The 20,848-nt window shown below is 40.5% G+C and overlaps 1 protein-coding gene across 3 annotated transcripts in view; it reads right to left on the bottom strand.

The window, feature by feature from the left end:
• LOC116463691 (calcium uptake protein 1, mitochondrial) overlaps positions 1-20,848 on the bottom strand; it is a 262,265-nt gene that overhangs the window by 25,451 nt on the left and 215,966 nt on the right. For all 3 annotated transcript variants that reach the window (XM_058434807.1, XM_058434806.1, XM_032146908.2), the window contains one exon: positions 7,675-7,783. In XM_058434807.1, coding sequence (XP_058290790.1) covers positions 7,675-7,783 — 109 coding nt within the window. The remainder of the gene's footprint in view (positions 1-7,674; positions 7,784-20,848) is intronic.

Here is a 20,848-nt window from a genome sequence, read left to right as displayed (position 1 = left end):
ACACACACACACACACACACACGCCCTATATGATATTAACTTGTTTTTCAAAAGATTCTGCAAAGATCAGTGGAAATGCTATTATTATTATTATTAGAGATGAGGTCTTGCTAGGTTGCACAGACTGGCCTTAAACTACTCCTGGGCTCAAGATATCCTCCTGCCTCAGCCTCCTGAGTAGCTGGGACTACAGGTGTGTGCCACTGAGCCCAGCTTGGAAGTACTAATTTAAACAAACAGATGCTATTTTAAGAAGTTATATGGATTAATAAAATGAAATAAAAGGCATTGAGATGATAAAGGAAGAAGTAAAATGATCTCTATTTGCGGATGGAATGATCTTGTATTTTTTTCCTGGCTTTACTGAGGTGTAATTAACAAATACAAACTGTGGCCGGGCGCGGTGGCTCACGCTTGTAATCCCAGCACTTTGGGAGGCCGAGGCGGGCGGATCACGAGGTCAGGAGATCGAGACCACGGTGAAACCCTGTCTCTACTAAAAATATAAAAAAATCAGCCGGGCGTGGTGGCGGGCGCCTGTAGTCCCAGCTACTCGGAGAGGCTGAGGCAGGAGAATGGCGTGAACCCGGGAGGGGGAGCTTGCAGTGAGCCGAGATCGCGCCACTGCACTCCAGCCTGGGCGGCAGAGCGAGACTCTGCCTCAAAAAAAAAAAAAAAAAGAAAAAAGAAAAACAAATACAAACTGTATATATTTAAAGTATACAGTGTGATATTTTGACATATGTATATACTGTGAAATAATTACCACAATCAAGCTAATTAACACTTCCATCACTTCAGGCCAGGTGCGGTGGCTCACGCCTGTAATCCCAGCACTTTGGGAGGCTGAGTTGGGCAGATCACTTGAGGTCAGGAGTTTGAGACCTGCCTGGCCAACATGGCAAAACCTCATCTCTACTAAAAATACAAAAATTAGCCAGGTGTGGTGGCACCTGCCTGTAGTCCCAGCTACTTGGGAGGCTGGGACAGGAGAATCGTTTGAACCTGGAAGGCGAAGGTTGCAGTGAGCAGAGATTGCACCACTGCACTACAGCCTGGGCAACAGTGTGAGACCCTGTCTCAAAAAAACAAAAACAAAAACAAAACATTTCCATCACTTCACATAGTTACCTTTTTGTGTATGTATATCGTAAGGAACACTTAAGATCTTAGCAAATTTCAAGTGTACAATAGGATTACTAATTATAGTCACCAGAGTGTAAACTAGCTCTCTAGAACTATTTCATCCTGCCTAACTGAAGCTTTGCACCCTTTGAACAAAATAACTCCCCATTTCCCTGCCTCCTGTAGCCCTTGGGGACCACCATTCTACTTTCTGCTTCTATGAGTTCAACTCTATTTAGATTCCATATATAAGTGAGAACCATGATCTTGTATTAGAAAATCTTAAGGAATCCGCTAAAAAAAAATTGAATAAGCAAGATTGTTCTATATCTTCCCCAGCCCCCAGCAGGACTGGACCATCTGGTAATGAGCCTTCCCAGTGCCAGGGATGAAGAATGTCTATCAGTCTCATAAGCTGAGATTGATCAATGCTTCCATGGGAAGACTTCCGATTAAAAAAAAAAAAAAAGTGGCTGAACGAGAAAAGAAACATACTCAGAACAGCCTGAGGTATGTGAAGTGTGCACAATTTATCAAGCCCAGAGACAGGAGTATGGGACTTCAGTCACAACCCTGTCCCCGATTCCATGGCCAGGCACAATTGTTTAAAGGCATTTTGTTCCTGACTAGCTGCCTTACCTGTTAGTTTCATGTTCCTGGAATCTGTGATACAAAGAACAATGTATACACAATCAATAGCTTATGTTATTTTAATGCAAATTCTTGGTAAGCAAATTAGAAACTATCTCTTCTTTTCCTTTAAAAACCCACTTGTAACTGCTGCTAACTGGAGTGTATATTCAGGGCAACTTGAATCCATGCTACTAGGTTGCAGTCTTCAAACTTGGCCCAGATAAACTCTAGGTATATTAAAAAACAAACAAACAAATAAACAAACAAAACAAAACAAAAACAAAAAATGATTGATAAAATCTTAGTGCTTTGGAAAGACTGAAAAATCAAACATTGTGGTCATCAACAGTGAAATAAACACATTTTTAGATAACCCAAAAAGAATTCATTGCTAGCAGATCTGCACTACAGGAAATGATAAAGGAAGTTCGGCTGGGCAGCATGGTGGCTCATGCCTGTAATCCTAGCCACTGTGGGAGGCTGAGACAGGCAGATTGCTTGAGCCCAGGAATTCAAGACGTTCAACCTAGGCAACATGGTGAAACTATCTATAAAAAATAAAAAAAAATTGCCAGGCGTGGTGGCATGAGCCTGTGGTCCCAGCTAACCCAGAGGCTGATGTGAGAGGATTGCTTGAGCCTGGGACATGGAGGCTGCAGTGAGCCAAGATGGCACCATTTTGAGCTGAGGTGCCTGTCTCATAAATAAACAAATAAAGATAAGTTCTTCAGATTGATGGTAAGTGATACTACATAAAAACTTGAGCTGGGGCTGGGCACGGTGGCTCACGCCTGTAATCCCAGCACTTTGGGAGGCTGAGGTGGGTGGATCATGAGGTCAGGAGTTCAAGACCACCCAGGCCAAGATGGTGACCTGGGTAGGAGAGACAGGCCACCCTGTCTCTACTAAAAATAAAGAAATTAGCCGGGTGTGGTGGTGGGCGCCTGTAATCCCAGCTTTTGGGAGGCTGAGGCAGAGAACTGCTTGAATCCGGGAGGCGGAGGTTGCAGTGAGCCGAGATCACGCCACTGCACTCCAGCCTTGGCGACAGAGCGAAACTCTGTCTCAAAAAAAAAAAAAAAAAAATTAATTTGAATTTTTAAATTTTTTATACAAGGTCTTGCTATGTTGCCCAGGCTGGCTTTGAACTCCTGGCCTCAAGTGATCCTCCTGCTTTGACCTACCAAACTGTTGGGATTATAGGTGTAAGCCACCACATGCAGCTAAAAGAAAATATTTGGAAGTTAAACAACATACTTTTAAATAGTCCACGAATTTACCTAATAAATAGAAAATATTTTGAACAGGATGATATAAAAAATACTACATACCAAAATTGTGTGTGTGTGTGTGTTTTTTTTTTTTTTTTTGAGACGGAGTCTCGCTCTGTTGCCCAGGCTGGAGTGCAGTGGCGCGATCTCGGCTCACTGCAACCTCCACCTCATGAGTTCACGCCATTCTCCTGCCTCAGCCTCCCAAGTAGCTGGGACTACAGGTGCCCGTCACCACATCCGGCTAATTTTTTGTATTTTTAGTAGAGACGGGGTTTCACTGTGTTAGCCAGGATGGTCTTGATCTCCTGACCTCGTGATCTGCCCACCTCAGCCTCCCAAAGTGCTGGGATTACAGGCGTGAACCACCACGCCCGGCAGTGTATGTGTTTTTTATTTTTTGGTTATGTGTTTTTTGTTTGTTTGTTTTTTTGGAGACAGAGTCTTCCTCTGTCTCTCAAGCTGGAGTAGAGTGGTGAGATCTCAGCTCACTGTAACCTCTGCGTCCTGGGTTCTAGCAATTTTCCTGCCTCAGCCTCCCCAGTAGCTGGGGTTACAGGTGCGTGCCACCTTGCCTGGCTAGTTTTTGTATTTTTAGTACAGATGGAGTTTCACCCTGTTGGCCAGGCTGGTCTCGAACTCCTGTCCTCAAGTGATCCACCCACCTTCCAAAGTGCTGGAATTACAGGCGTGAGCCACCACGCCCAGACTAAAGCAGTGTTTATAGGGAAATTTATAGCTTCACAAGATTACCTTAGAAAAGGTAAGTAAGGTTCCATCTTAAGAAGCTTAGAAAAACAAAATAATATTTACTGAAAATAAGTGAAGGAATAAGTAACAAAGGTATGAGCAGAAACCAACTCAATAGGCAACAAACCATAGAGAAAAGTAACAAAGTCAAAAATCGGTTCTTTGAAAAGATTAACAAAATTGCTAAACCCCTAGGTAGACTGAGTAAGAAACATTTTTTTAAAAAAGAATGAGAAGTCATAATTTGCCAACAGTAGGAGTAAAAGGGGATTTCAGATTCTACAGACATCAAAGGGATAATAATGGAATATTATGAACAACTTCATGTCAATAAATTCAATAACGTAGATGACATGGGCAAATTATTCAAAAATATAACCTAAAATTCATATAAAATAACAAACCTTACATATTTACTTAAAAAATTAAATTATCAAAACCTTTTCAGAAAGAAATTGGCAGGTCCAGATAGTTTCACTGATGAATTCTATCAAATACAGCTCAGAAAGAAACAACACTCATCTTACAGAAACTTCTTCTGAAAATAGAGAAGGAAAAACTCCCTCATTTTATTTATTTACTTATTTAATTATTATTTTTGAGATGGAGTCTTGCTCTGCTACCCAGTATGGAGTACAGTGGCACGATCTCAGCTCACTGCAACATCCATCTCCCGGGTTCAAGTGATTCTCCTGCCTCAGCCTCCCAAGTAGCTGGGACTACAGGCATGTGCCACCACGCCTGGCTACTTTTTGTTATTTTTAGTTACAGACGGGGTTTCACCATGTTGGCGAGGCTGGTCTTGAACTCCTGACCTCAGGTGATCTGCCCGTCTCAGCTTCCTAAGGTGTTGGGATTACACGCATGAGCCACCATGCCTGGCCTATTTAATTTAATTAATTAATTAATTTAGAGACAGAGTTTTGCTCTTGTCGCCCAGACTGGAGTGCAATGGCGTGATCTCGGCTCACTGCAACCTCCACCTCCCAGGTTCAAGTGATTCTCCTGCCTCAGCCTCCTGAGTAGCTGGGATTACAGACACCTACCACCATGCCCAGCTAATTTTTTGTATTTCTAGTAGAGACAGGGTTTCACCATGTTGGCCAGCCTGGTCTCGAACTCCTGACTGCAGGTGATCCACCTGCCTTGGCCTCCCAAAGTGCTGGGATAACAGGAGTGAGCCACCGTGCCCAGTCCCTAACTCATTTTATGAGGATAGAATACTCTGATATAAAACCTGAAAAGACATTACAAAAAAAAAAATAAAACTACAGACCAATATCTCTTAATATTTAACAAAATGTTAGGAAATCAAGTCTAGTAATACATTAAAAAAGCTAATACATCATTACAAATTAGGTTTATTTCAGGATAAGAAACAGTCAATGTCATCTACCATATTAAAATAATAAAGCAGAAAAGCCATATGACCATTTCAATATATGTAGAAAAAATATTTGACATAATACAGGAGCCATTGATGACAAAAACCCTTTTCAAATAAGAGAAAATAATTTTCTTAATCTGACGACGAGCAACTATGAAAAATCTAATCTAATATCCAATTTAATGGTACATTATTGAATACTTTTCTCTAAAGTTCAGAAAGAAGCCAAGGATGTCCACTCTCACCACTTCTATTCAATATTGTATTGGTGGGGTAAGCAAGTGCAATAAAGCAGGAAAAAAAAAGCCATAAATTTTTTTTTTAAAAAGGAGATGAAACTATCTCTGTTTTAAGATGATAGGATTATTTACATAGAAAAACCTGAGGAATCTACAAAACAACTAGAAGAATAAGTGAATTTAGCAAAATTACAGAATATAAAATTAATATATAAAAATCAGTTATATTTTAATATTAGCAGCAAACAATTAGAAAATAAAATAAAACCAATTCCATTTATAATTGGATCGAAAACCATAAAATACTTAAGCATAAATTTTAAAAATATATGTGCAAGACCTGTATTAATAAAACTATAGCCGGGCGCGGTGGCTCACGCTTGTAATCCCAGCACTTTGGGAGGCCGAGGCGGGCGGATCACGAGGTCAGGAGATCGAGACCACGGTGAAACCCCGTCTCTACTAAAAATACAAAAAAAAATTAGCCGGGCGTGGTGGCGGGCGCCTGTAGTCCCAGCTACTCGGAGAGGCTGAGGCAGGAGAATGGCGTGAACCCGGGAGGCAGAGCTTGCAGTGAGCTGAGATTGTGCCACTGCACTCCAGCCTGGGAGACAGAGCAAGACTCCGTCTCAAAAAAAAAAAAAAAAAAAAAAAAACTATAAGACCACTGCTGAGAGAAAATGAGACCTTAAAAAATGGGGAGATATATTATGCTCGTGAATTATAAGATGCTATATTACACTAAGGTGTTGATTCTTCCCAAATTGATCTACATACTCGATGTTACTGTAATCACAATTCCACTTTTTTGGCGTAGAAAGTGACAAGCTGATTCTAAAATTTATATGGAAATACAAACGACCTAGAATATCCAAAGTAATCTTGAAAAAGAAGACCAAGTTGGCAGCATTTACAATAGCTGACATTTCAGGACTTTCATATATGTTCATATACCCCTTATTAAAAAAAAAAAAGAGAGAGATGGGGTCTCACTTTGTTGCCCAGGCTGGTCCCAAACTCCTGGGCTCAAGCAATCCTGCACAATCTTGGCTCACTGCAACCTCTGCCTCCCAGATTCAAGCAATTCTCCTGCCTCAGCTTTCCAAGTAGCTGGGACTACAGGCATACACCACCACGCTTGGCTTTTTTAGTAGAGATGGAGTTTCGCCATGTTGACCAGGCTGGTCTTGAACTCCTGACCTCAGGTGATCTACTTCCTCGGCCTCCCAAAGTGTTGGGATTACAGGCATGAACCACCATGCCTGACTATATTCATACAATGGGTTACTACTCATCATAAAAAAGGATTAAACTACTGACACACAACAGAGATGGATCTCAAAAACATTGAGTGAAACCTTAGAAGGAGTGTACATTTATATAATTCCAATGTATGAAGTTCTAGAAAAAGCAAAATTAATCTATGGTGGAAAAATATACAGTACAAAGGTTGCCTCTTGGTGAGTGGGGGCAAAAACTGTGAAGGGGCCCGAAAGAACTTTAAATGAATCTTGAACTTTAGTTAATATTCATACTGAAGTAATTGGGAGTGAAGTATACTTACATCTGCAACTTACTTTGAACATGTCAAATAAGATTGATGATTACTTAGAGAGATGAAAATATGCATAGTCATACGATCAAGCAAATATAGCAAAATGTCAGTTGAGCTGAATATGTGGATGTTATTTAGATAATTATTTCAACTGTTCTGAATGTTTAAAAATTTTCATAATGAAATGTTGAGGGAAAAATTGTGCTTTCAATTACTCCGTGCTCTCACGTTGCCTGTACAAACTGTAACTGAATTTCTATGAAGTAAGCCAAAGGAGCGGGGTGCTATTCTCAGAGTCATATTGTCTTAAAAAAAGTCTTAATATAAGAAATAAACTAAAGTATTCCTTCTCATCAAAGACGTAACTTAAGTTGTATAGTGACTTTAGCTTCACATTGTATATATAATGACTCTGGCTCAGATAGGGGAAGTTCTGCAGCTTCATGCCCTGTGCCTCAGCTTAGATGCTTATTTTCAAGGTTAGTCATTTAAAGATGGGCACCTGCCCAGACTACGGCCTTAGCACAAGAAAATATATTCACTGAACTAGGCATCTCAGGGTGAAATGCAAGGCTCATACAATGTCAACAAATCAAAACACATTTCAAGGATGCCAAGAAAAACTTACCTTTTACTGTTCAGGAGGGGCAGTCACTAAGAGATTACAGACCCAATGTTCATACCTTCAAAAAAACACTTTTTGAGTTTCATTACCTTTATCAAGAGATGCTCCAGCCATATGGTAAAAACTCAATGCAGTGTCCACATCATTAATGTTCTTTAGGAAAGTAAAGAAGTTCTCCACCTCCTGAAATGTCAGACCCTGAAAGAGGAGAGAGAGCAAGGTAAGGCAGGACCTGTAACAAAAAGCAGCACGATATGCATAGGCAGTGATTCACGTCTGCAAATCAGAAATTCATGCTCATGTCTAGAACAGAAACTGAATACATTAGTCAAGGAATGTCAAATTCATAAATAGCAGGGGAACAAAACTCTTGAATTCTACCCTGAGAAAGGCAAACTGGCTAGTTGCTTCCCTCTCACATGTAAAATCTGAGAAAGCTGCTTACAGTGATGGCTGAATATCTTAATGAAAATATTTCTTTTTTTTTTTTTTTTGAGACGGAGTTTTGCTCTGTCACCCAGGCTGGAGTGTAATGGCATGATCTTGGCTCACTGCAACCTCCGCCTCCTACGTTCAAGCAATTCTCCTGCCTCAGCCTCCCGAGTAGCTAGGATTACAGGTGTGCACCACCACGCCTGGTTAATTTTTGTATTTTTAGTAGAAACAGGGTTTCATCATGTTGGCCAGACTGGCCTCGAACTCCTGACCTCAAGTGATTCACCTGCCTCAGCCTCCCAATGTGCTGGGATTATAGGTCTGAGCCACTACACCTGGCCTAATGAAAATATTTCTAACTGTGCTCTCCAATTAGACACACTATCAATTATGACACTTCCTAATTGGGCTATAGCTACTTGACCTGTTATACATCTTAAGAAGTAAAATCAGAGTCAGGACTTCCAGTTTAATAGTCTGCTCACAGGCCAGCTGAGCTTTTTGAGGCTTAAGCGAATTAAAGAATCACCAAAGTCAGTGATATACAGGGGAAGGGTGTTGGTATTTAGCAAAACCCAAGTAATGGGGAAGCTGTTCGTTATCTCAATTTAAAAGCTACTCACAAAGTAATTTGCCACTTAACTTTAATCTAATGACATTCTGTGAATGAAGATTTTTCTTTCAAAAGCTGTTTAAAGATTTGCTGATCTCTAATTCTACTTTCTATGATGCATCGAGAAAAAGTAGTTATAGAAATAGGGGCCACTGGAAATTCCTTTATAGGGGGGAAGATTTGTCCTATTTGCCTTTTCCCTGCTTCCCACACATCATGCTGTGATGGAAATGAATGCAGTTTCTAAGAAGGGAAAACACTGGGAAATGTCCTAGATATCCCAGACACTGATGTTAATGCCTTTTAATGAAGCATCAGGTCCTTAAAGGGCTGCAGATGTAGACTGGCTTCTACTTAGTGCTGCTCCTCCTGCAATTTTCATTTTCCCAAACTACAGAGCCCAGGAACTCACATCAGGAAATCAGTAATAAGGAAATCCTAATACAATCTACAGTTCTTTCCTGGTACTCTCCAAACTGGGTCAATTGTATGTTTCTCATCTTATCAAACTGAAAGCTAAAAGACTGTATGAGGCTGGGTGCAGTGACTCATGCCTGTAATCCCAGCACTTTGGGAGGCCAAGGCAGGAGGATCACTTGAGCTCAGTGACCAGCCTGGGCAACATGGTGAAACCTCATCTCCACAAAAAATATTTAAAAAGTTAGCCAAGTGTGGTAGCATGTGCCTGTAGTACCAGCTATTTGGGAGGCTGAGGTGGGAGGATCGCTTGAGCCTGGGAGGCAGAGGTTGCAGGGAGCTGAGATCATGCCACAGCACTCCAGCCTGGGTGACGGGGCTAGACGCTGTCTCAAAAACAAAACACAACAAAAAAGACTGTATGATCTTTTATAATTTTTTTTCCTTAGAATCATAGAAATTAAAAAACTTTATTGTGGAATATGATGACTATATAGAAAGGCGCATAAAACATAAATGTACAACTTATCAAACTCTTGCAAAGTGAACACCCACAGAACCTTCATTTAGGTCAAGGAACAGACTATTATCAGCATCTCAGAAGCCTCCTCTCTCCCCACAACATGTCCCTTCCTAATCATAAACTTCAGCCCCTGACCAACCCCTACTGACAATAACCACTATTCTGACTTTTAGGGAATTCATTTCCTTTTTTTAAAAAAATAGCATTTTTATATGTAAATAGCATACTTACAAAAACTGTTGCTTAATTTTATTTGTTGTGGAACAGTAGAAATGGAATCATGCAGTAGGCATTCTGTTATATATGACTTTTCTCTTTAAGATTTGTTCATGTTTTTGTGTGTATCTGTAGTTCATTCATTTTTATTGCTGTAAAGTATTTCATTGTGTGACTATACCACAATTTGTTTATCCATTCTATTTGGGCTGTTTCCAATTTTTGGCAATTATGAACAGTGGTGCATCTGTACTTAGCATTTATTCAAACATTTATAGAGTACTGGCCAGGCACGGTGGCTCACGCCTGTAATCCCCGCACTTTGGGTGGCTGAGGTGAGCAGATCGCCTGAGGTCGAGAGTTCGAGACCAGCCTGACTAACACGGAGAAACCCTGTCTCTACTAAAAATACAAAAATATTAGCCAGGCATGGTGGCACATGCCTGCAATCCCAGCTACTTGGGAGGCTGAGGCAAGAGAATCGCTTGAGCCTGGGAGGCAGAGGTTGTGGTGAGCTGAGATCACGCCATTGCACTCCAGCCTGGGCAACAAGAGGGAAACTGTCTGAAAACAAAACAACCAAAAAACAAAAAACAAACATTTATAGAGTACCTACTATGTACCAAGTGTTGTAATTTTTGGTAGTGGACTGGAAGGCCTATATTATATGCTTTTTCCCTAATTTGAGGTCACTCTCTTGGCTTTGCCTTAGAGCACCCAGAGTTAGGTCTCATTATGGATGCCATAGTATGCTATTTAATGTAGGCACTAGCTAGAATCAAATTTAGAAGAGAATCCCATAGGATTAGAAGTACAGGTTGTACAATATCATTGCTTGTGGATGGACACACTAATAATCTTCCTTTCCCCACCATCAAAAGACACACAAAGGTGGAGGCAACCCAATAGTCTACTGATGGATGAATGGATAAACAAAATGCGGCATATACACACAATGGAATATCATTTAGCCTTTAAAAGGAAGAAGATTCTGACACAAGCTACAGGATGATGGGCCTTGAAGACATTATGCCAAGTGAAATAAACTAGCCACATACTATATGACTGCACTTAAATGAGGTACTGAGAGTAGTCAAAGATGGTGGTTGTCAGGAGCTGGGAGGAGAAGAATGAGGAACTATTATTTAATAGTAAGGAGTTCCGGTTTGGGAAGGTGAACGGGTTCTGGAAATAGATGTGTATTTTACCACACACAACACACACACACACACACACACACACACACACACACACAACATGCTAAAGCTCTTTTACTTTTCTTTTTTTTTTTTTGAGACGGAGTCTCACTCTATCGCCCAGGCTGGAGTGCAGTGGCGTGATCTCGGCTCACTGCAATCTCCACCTCCTGGGTTCACGCCATTCTCCTGCCTCAGCCTCCCGAGTAGCTGGGACTACAGGCACCCACCACTGCACCCAGCTAATTTTTTGTATTTTTTTTAGTAGAGACGGGGTTTCACCGTGTTAGCCAGGATGGTCTCGATCTCCTGACCTCGTGATCCACCCGCCTCGGCCTCCCAAAGTGCTGGGATTACAGTTACTTTTCTTATTAAGGTATAAAATCCTGTAGGAGTTAGAGAGTTAGGGGACTAAGTTATTGAAAGGGTATTTGAGGCTAAAAGGTTAACATAAAATTCCTAAAACAGTTAGGGCATGGTAGAGGAAATGTGTCCCACTCTGATGATAAACAACCTCTAAAGTTTGTTAGTTTCTAACAAACACTCTGAAACATCAAATACTACAGTTCAAGACCAGAGTGCTTATGCTGAGAACTATCTGAGGACAGAGAGAGAGAGAACAATCTAAACTGAATGGCTATTCATTCGGTGATTTAGAAAAACAGTGGGCTGCAAATCACATTATATAACTATTAAATCTAAATATACATCACTATACTTTTATCACAAAGATATAATAAAAAATTTTATTGAGCACTTACTAATCACTTAGCATTATGCCAAGAACATTGAGGGAAATTGCACTGGACACAGGTCTTGATTTTATGGAGCTTACTATTCAGATAGGCCTCCTTAAAGAGAAGATGATGTCAGTCACAAAATTCTTATTTTTTTGGTAACTACTATGGTAAAAATCCAGAGGGCTATTAGAAGAAAGCTAGAGTAAGATGATAACATGAGCTTTGTGGCTGGAAAGATAGAAAGAGAAAGGATATGCTTATTGAAAATTGAGTTGCTTGGACAAGAAGGCTACAGCTTATGAAACAATCTATTGGCAGGTGACTAGAACTGCAGACATAATAATCAAAAGGAACTGTCTCTTAGAGGAGTTACTGTGACTAATTGTTCAACAAACTGGTTATCTATCTACCTTTGGAAAGACAGATTTATATAAACCGGGCACTAGGTGACTATAAAAAGAAGATAAGATTAATAATAGTTTGTAGACAACAGCGATATTTCTTTAGGATGTTGAAAAATGAATTTAACATTAGGAAGTTGTTAAGCAAGTAAATAGAATTGTCTTTCAAAACTAAAAGCAGGGCCAGGTGTGGTGGCTCATGCCTGTAATCCCAGCACTTTGGGAGGTTGAGGCGGGTGGATCACCTGAGGTCAGGAGTTCGGGACCAGCCTGGCCAAACATGGTGAAACCCCATCTCTACTAAAAATACAAACTTATCTGGGCATGGTGGCACACACCTGCAATTCCAGCTACTCGGGAGGCTGAGGCAGGGGAATTGCTTGAACCTGGGAGGCGAAGGTTGCAGTGAGCCAAGATCGCATCATTGCACTCCAGCCTGGGCGACAAGAGCAAAACTCTGTCTCCAGAAAAAAAAAAAAAAAAAAGCAGTGGATAAAACTTTTAGAAGAAAACACAGGAGAGGCTGAGCACAGTGCACAGTGGCTCACACCTGTAATCCCAGCACTTTGGGAGGCCAAGGCGGGCAGATCACTTGAGCCCAGAAGTTTGAGACCAGCCTGGCCAACACGGCGAAACCCTGTCTCTACTAAAAATACAAAAATTAGCCAGGCATGGTGGCATGTGCTTGTAATCCCAGCTACTCGGGAGGCTGAGGAATGAGAATTGCATGAACCCAGGAGGTGGAGGTTGTAGTGAGCCGAGATCGTGCCACTGCACTCCAGCCTGGGCAACAGTGAAACTCTGTCTCAAAAAAAGAACAAAAACAAAAATAAAAACAAAACAAAACAAAAAAAACCACATAGGAGCAAATCTTCATGACCTTGACTAAGGCAAGAGTTCTTGGATGACACCCAAAGCACAATCCATAAAGGAAAAAAAAAACTGATTGGTTAGACTTCATCAAAATTTTAAAAATTTGTGCTTCAAAATAATGAGAAAATAGAAAAATCACAAGCTAGGAGGAAATGCTTGAAAATCATATATTTGGTAAAGGACTTGAATCCAGGTCGGGCGCAGTGGCTCACGCCTGTAATGCCAGCACTTTGGGACACTAAGGTGGGCGGATCACCTGAGGCTGGGTGTTCGACACCAGCCTGACCAATATGGTGAAAACCCATCTCTACCAAAAGTACAAAAATTAGCCAGGCTGTGGTGGTGGGCACCTGTAATCCTAGCGACTCAGGAGGCTGAGGCAGGAGAACTGCTTGAACCTGGGAGGCAGAGGTTCAAGTGAGCTGAGATTGTGCCACTGCACTCCAGCCTGGGTGACAGAGGGAGACCCTGTCTCAAAAAATAAAAAAAAAAAAGGACTTGTATCCAGAATTATATAAACAACTATTATAACTCAATATATGGGAAGACCAACAACCTGATTTAGAAAAAGATTTGAATAGACAGTTTACCAAACAAGACAAGTGAATGGCTAATAAGTACACGAAACAATGCTTAGTATCATTAGAAAATACAAATTAAAATCACAATGATATACCACTACACACCTATTGGAATGACTGTAATAAAGAAGACAGACAATAACAGGTGTTGATGAGGGTGTGGAGAAACTGGAACTCTCGTACATTCACATGGAGATGTGAAATGGTTCCGCCACTTTGGAAAACGGTGTAGCAGATTCTCAAAAAATTAAATTTACCATACAACCCAGCTATTTCACTCCTAGGAATCTTCAACAAAAATGAAAACACAGGTCTGCAGGAGGACTTGTATGCAATGTTCACAGCAGCATTATTCCTAATAGCCCAAAACTGGAAACAATCCAAATGTGAATGGATAAATAAAATTTAGTATATCTAAGCAATAAAATACTATTTACTCTTCTGCAATAGAAAGTAATGAACTATTAATATAAGCATCTACATAAACTTAAAAAATATTGTGCTAAGTAAAAGAAGCCAGACACAAAAGACTACCTTATTATATTATTGTATTTATATGAAATGTCCAGTAAGTGCAAGTCTATACAGACTGAAAGCCATTTTATAGTTGCCTGGGGGTAGGGTAGAAATGAGGATTGACTGAAAGCTAGCAGGAGGGATCTTTTTGGGGTGATGGAAATGTTCTAACACTGAATGGCAGTGATAATTGCATAACTGCAAATTTACTAAAATTCACTAAAATTACTAAAAATCATTGAATTGTACAGTTAAAATGGATAACTTATGATATATAAATTATACCTCAAAAAAGTTGTTAAAAAATACGAAGCAGTCAGAGTAGATGAGAAAAGGAAAATGTAGCTTCCTTTGGAGTCAGCTGTAAAGCGAGATATCTAATGCTGACAGGCCATGATGAGTGCAAACACACTGTAACAGATGATTCCCTCATCCTGCCTTTTAATCAGTCATAGCAAATCCATCTACCAGAAGACAATCTAATTGCCCAAGTTCTGTCTATGGCCCACTGAAAAAAACAGTCTCCTTACTTCCTTATATCCCATGCCTCTCACCATTCTTGTCATGTATCCTCTGCTCAATCTCCTGCTTAGTTTTTTTTGAGACAGAGTCTCGCTCTGTTGCCTAGGCTGGAGTGCAATGGAGCAAATCTTGGCTCACTGCAACCTTCGCCTCCCGGGCTCAAGCAATTCTCCTGCCTTAGCCTCCCAAGTAGCTGGGATTACAGGCACCTGTCACCATGGCCAGCTGATTTTTTGTATTTTTTGTAGAGATGTGCTTTCGCCATGTTGGCCAGGCTGGTCTTGAACTCTTGATCTCAGGTGATCCACCTACCTTGGCCTCCCAAAGTGCTGGGATTACAGGCGTGAGTCACTGCACCCAGCCTCTCCTGCTTAGTTTTAAAACAATTTTAATTAATATTTTTATACCAGGTACAAAGCAATTCTTTCTGAACCCTGTCCTACATGTAGCCCATGTTACCTATTTCTTGGGTAACTTTCAGAGGTATTACTATGCCTGTCTTGCTCTAATAAAGCATATTCCTATTGCAAACCCCAGAATTCTCTTCAACTGTTGCCTGGCAGCAGGGGAAATTATACCATTTCTGTTACTTACATTTCTACAGGTATCTAATCTTTCTGAAACATCACTTTCTTCATATCTTCATCCCTTCCGCTCACAATATGTCCATGATTTCCTACTGTCAATTGGGTAAACCCCCAAACTTCTTAGCCTGGGATTTACGGTCTTCCACCATCTGCTTCCATAACTTAACCTTTTTAGCTATCTTCCTAAGAATCTTAGGCTGGCATCTGGCAACACTGGTTTTGTTTGCCTAAAAACTTGTGCTTATTTAAGCCATGGAGAATAAGGAGTGGCAACAAACAGGATGATTAGTAGGAAGGCTATGGACTCTGGAATAAGAATAAAGCTTTGAACCCTGGTGCCGCCTTCCTAAGACAGTGTTGATCTCAGGTTAATAACTAAGGCTCAGAAGACTATTTTTCATCTGAAAAATTATAATTCTACCTAGTATCTACCAAGCAGGTAGACAGAAAAGACATGTAAAATGTCTAGTACACAGAAAGTACTCAGTAAGTGGTAGGTATGAGTCCTTAGTAATTTGGCAGGCTCATTACTACAGAACTAGTGATAATGAATTTATTCTACTAAGCTCTGAAGTAGGCTGTCTTCTCTGGAATGTGTAGGATCTTGAGGGATAGGGAATAGGGGAAAAGTTGATGTAAATGAAATTCATTGTGGGGAAAAAACGGGAAAATAATAGAGGGAAAACTCTAAAAAAAAAAATCTCTAAAAAACTAAATCTCCTACAGTAATTCATAGCTTAGTACTCCTTTGGGGGAAGTACAGGTTTCAAAGCTAATTAGTAACAAAAAAAAAGAAAAGTAGAGTTCTAGTCTTTTTAGTTTTATGGCCACATTTCACATGCTATACTACATAGTGACTGGTGGGCACCTAATATTTGGAGTTAGTGAGTTTTCAAGGGGTATGCTAGCAATTTCTAGAATCTGATATTCCACAGATGACTAATGTGGTTCAAATATCTGAGAATAAGTGAAAAAAGAGAGCTCATATATATTATCCACAGATGATATGAAAACTTAATCATCTAATAGTTTTATTAGAACTGTTTGATAAGTACTAACTGCTTAATGGTTAGTAGCAGAATTAATAAGCAATCATACACACAGAAGGCTGTTGGGGATAGGGCTATGACGGGAAACACTTAGCAAAAGCAAATGTCTTTATAAACTTCTGCTTGTCGAAATCCTACTCCACGTTTAAGGCCAAGTTCAAATTGTACTTCCTCCAAGAAATCTTACTTGGTCTCTTCAGCTGGCTCTAATCTTCCTCCTTAGTGATTCAAAAAGATCTCATACCTTTAATAGAGTAATCAACACATTTATCATTACATTTGACAAGCATTTACCACCACCATACAGAGGACATGCAAAGATTAATAAGGCAAGCTCTCAAGAAGCTCAAAGCTAAGTGAGTTGTCTTGCTTTATATTTGCTTAAAATCTGTTTTGTTCCAGTAGGAATGCTAAGTTCTATGAAGCAGACACTGGTGTGCTCATTACCGCATTCCCAGTATTTAGAAGAGTGCCTGGCACATAGTGGGTGCTCAATAAATATTGAATATACATGTGAATATAGAATTATAGAGTTCTTTGCATACATATTTTTCTCTTACTAGATTATTACACACTTAAGAAATATATATAGTTGTGCTGGGTGTGGTGGCTCACGCCTGTAATCCCAGCACTTTGGGAGGCCAAGTCGGGTGGATCACAAGGTCAGGAGATCGAGACCATCCTGGCTAACATGGTGAAACCCCGTCTCTACTGAAAATACAAAAAAATTAGCCGGGCGTGGCAGTGGGCACCTGTAGCCCCAGCTACTCGGCAGGCTGAGGCAGGAGAATGGCATGAACCCGGGAGGTGGAGCTTGCAGTGAGCCAAGATCAGGCCACTGCACTCCAGCCTGGGCAACAGAGCGAGACTCCATCTCAAAAAATATATATATATATTTTTAAATATATATATATATTATATATATTTTATATATAATATATATAATTATATATATATATAGTTGTAAGGATAAGGGATGGTCTTTTTCACAGCACCTGGCTTAGTGTCTTGCACACAGCAATGTCTGCCATTGAACTGAGTTATAATTTTCAATTTCATCCTTAAGAAGTTACTAGTTAGTAGCTTCTGCACTCATAAACATAGAGGATCACCACTGTGAATTATATTTATGAAGTCTCAGAAAACTCCTTGTTAAATAAAAGCATGGTGGTTGTTCAGAGCATCAATTGAGTAATTTTTGTCGAGCATGGCAGGTTCCCCAGTTCTTCAAACTATTACTTAGGGATAAAACAGCTAGAGACACTGATGGAGCATTGCATCCCTACGGCAGTGGCTCACAAGTCTCACTGCACATTAGATTTACCTGAGGACCCTTTGTATTAGTCCGTTCTTATGCTGTTAATAAAGACATACCTGAGACTGGGTAATTTATAAAGGAAAGAGTTTTAATTGACTCATAGTTTTGCAGGGCTAGGGACACCTCAGGAAACTTATAGTCATAGTAGAAGGGGAAGCAAACATATCCTTCACATGGCAGCAGGAAGAAGAATGAGTGCCTGGTGAAGGGGGAAGCCTTTTATAAAACCATCAGATCTCATGAGAACTAACTCGTTGTCATGAGAACAGGATGGGGGAAACTGCCTCATGATTCAATTATCTCCACCTGTTCCCTCCCAGGACATATGGGGATTATGGCAACTACAATTCAACATGAGATTTGGGTGGGGACACAGCCAAACCATATTACCCTTTAAGAAACACTTCTGGAATTTCTCATGCAGAGGGTTAAGAAAACCCCAAAACACTGATGCCCGGACCCACCTACTGAGCCTCTGATTTAATTGATTTGAAGAGAGCCCAAATAACCACATTCCTTAAAAATTCCTCAAGTGATCCTATTGTAGGGAAGCTCTGCTTTATAGGAAGAGTATGATTAGGAGAAACAGCACTTTCTTATGGAAAAGACAAGATCTGGAATAGGAAGCCTTGGATTTTAGACCAGACTCTGAATGGGTTATTAACTTCTCTGTCTCTATATTCTCAAAAGCACAGTCTAACAAGGCTGTTAGAAAGAAAGAGAAAAATGGCTGTGAAACATTGCATGGTCATTAATTTATATACAAAAATTTAATACCACCACTAGGACCTTCAATCTCTTAGGTCTTGTTTGATATCTTGATATAGAACCTCGCACAGAAACTGATTAATGTCAGCCAAATGAAAACTTACATTTTCATGTTAACAAATCCAAAGTGGAATAAAAGAAGCAACGAGAAAGCAGATGGTGATTCCCCTTTTATAGGAAATGGTCCTAGAGAGATGGACTCGTAACCTTAGGAGCAAAGGCCCTTCATTGACACTCACTTCAGTTAATTGCTATGTTCACAAACTATTTAATCAACATGAGAGGACAATCAATCTTAATCTCGTTGCTAACACAGGCTAGGAATTCTGGGCCAAAAGTAATTTAACACCGCAGATTTTCATCATCTGACAAAATTTGTCCTTTCATTTTAGAGCCCTTTTGCAAGGTCTTCAGATCCTAAATTAACTCCTGTCAATGCTCAAATACTCTATTCCTTCAAGGGAGATGCCTCCAATGCCCCTTATTGCTTTTAAGTATAAATTCATAATGAAATATGAATTCACCTATTATGATAGATAATTAAAGTCAAATCAATATCTGGACCAACCTTTAAAAATAAGCGTGGTCTAAATAAACGAGCATATCTGAATGTAAACACTATTCTTCCAGGATAGGGGCTTAAAAATCCACCTATACATTCGTAATCAGTTTTTTGAAATTATGATTTCCAACAGATATGAGCTAAGTATTGGGTAGTGCAGAAGTGCTCTATGGGAGATAAATGTTTTTTCTCTGTCACTTTCCATTAATGATGAGTTTTCCCCACAGCCAAGAGAACACCTGCTGTGGGAAAAGGCTGGACTGAGTTCAGAGAAGCTGACACTTCCTCTCAGAGCCAGCCTGCCTTCATTTTCAGCCCACAGCCTGGTTCAGAGGTCCTTTCAACTTTTCAATATCCAAGACAAGGAGGAAAAAGTCTGGCTGATAAGAATGGTTTTCCACCAAGTTGGGGCAATGCTATGCATGCAACATTTCTTGCACAAAGACTAACTAGGAAAACTGGAACAAGCACTAGCAATCCTCTATCTTATTTTCAATTACTGAATCTTTAAAGCTAGAAGGGCCCTTACAGCAAGCATCTCGGATAAGCCTCTCAATTCATGAGGCCAATAAGGTTAAGTGATTTGTCTAATGACTATGGAAACCTCTGAGGCAGAAGTTGATCTCAAGTTTTCCATCTTCATGCCTACCATGCCACACTACCTTGGTGATATGGTTTGGCTGTGTCCCCACCCAAATCTTGAATTGTAGCTCCCATAATGCCCATGTGTCGTGGAAGGGACCTGGTGGAAGGTAATTGAATCATGAGGGTAGGTCTTTCCTGTGCTGTTCTTGTGATAGTGAGTAAGTCTCACAAGATCTGATGGTTTTATAAAAAGGAGTTCCCCTGCACATGCTCTCTTTCTTGCCTGCCACAATGTAAGATATGTCTTTTCATTTTTTTTTTGAGATGGAGTTTTGCTCTGTTGCCCAGGCTGGAGTGCAATGGCGCAATCTCGGCTCACTACAACCTCCGCCTCCTGGGTTCAAGTGATTCTCCTGCCTCAGCCTCCTGAGTAGCTAGGATTACAGGCATGCGCCACCACGCCAGGCTAACTTTTTGTATTTTTAGTAGAGAGGGGGTTTCTCCATGTTGGTCAGGCTGGTCTCCAACTCCTGACCTCAGGTGATTTGCCCGCCTAGGCCTCCCAAAGTGCTGGGATTACAGGCATGAGCCACTGCGCCCAGCCATAAGACATGTCTTTTCTTCTCCTTTGCCTTCCGCCATGATTGTGAGGCCTCCCCAGCCATGTGGAACTGTGAAATGAAACCTCTTTCCTTTATACATTACCCAGTCTCAGTATGTCTTTATTTGCAGCATGAGAATGGACTAATATACTTGGAAATCTCTCATGGAACATTTTTAGTGCCAGGTTAGATTTTTGGTCATGGTCAGATGGTAGCCATTGTCCAGTGGGAAGAGTATTGGGCTGGGAATGAGAAGATCTGGGTTCTAGCCTTAGCACTGCTTTGTGTGTTTGTGTGTGTGTGTTCTCTTAGAGGCCTGGATCTTTTTTTTTTTTTTTAAGACAAGGTCTCACTCTGTCACCCAGGCTGGAGTGCAGTAGCATGGTCATAGCTAACTGCAGCTTCAACCTCCCCATGCTCAGGTGATCCTCCCACCTCAGTCTCCTGAGTAGCTGGGACTACAGGCATGTGCCACCATGCCTGGCTAGTTTTTGTATTTTCTGTGAAGACAAGGTTTCGCCACTTTGCCCAAGCTGGTCTTGATCTTCTGGGCAGGAGAATCACTTGAACCCAGGAGGCGGAGGTTGCGATGAGCTGAGATCACGCCATTGCATTCCAGCCTGGGCAACAAGAGCGAAACTCTGTCTCAAATAATAATAATAATAATAATAATAATAAGAAGAAGAAGAAGAAGAAGAAGAAGAAGAAGAAGAAGAAGAAGAAGAAGAAGAAGAAGAAGAAGAAGAAGAAGAAGAAGAA

The sequence above is a fragment of the Hylobates moloch genome, unplaced genomic scaffold (assembly GCF_009828535.3).
Source record: "Hylobates moloch isolate HMO894 unplaced genomic scaffold, HMol_V3 SCAFFOLD_53, whole genome shotgun sequence".
In the NCBI taxonomy this organism is placed as follows: domain Eukaryota; kingdom Metazoa; phylum Chordata; class Mammalia; order Primates; family Hylobatidae; genus Hylobates; species Hylobates moloch.
This window is presented reverse-complemented; position numbering and strand designations above follow the sequence as displayed.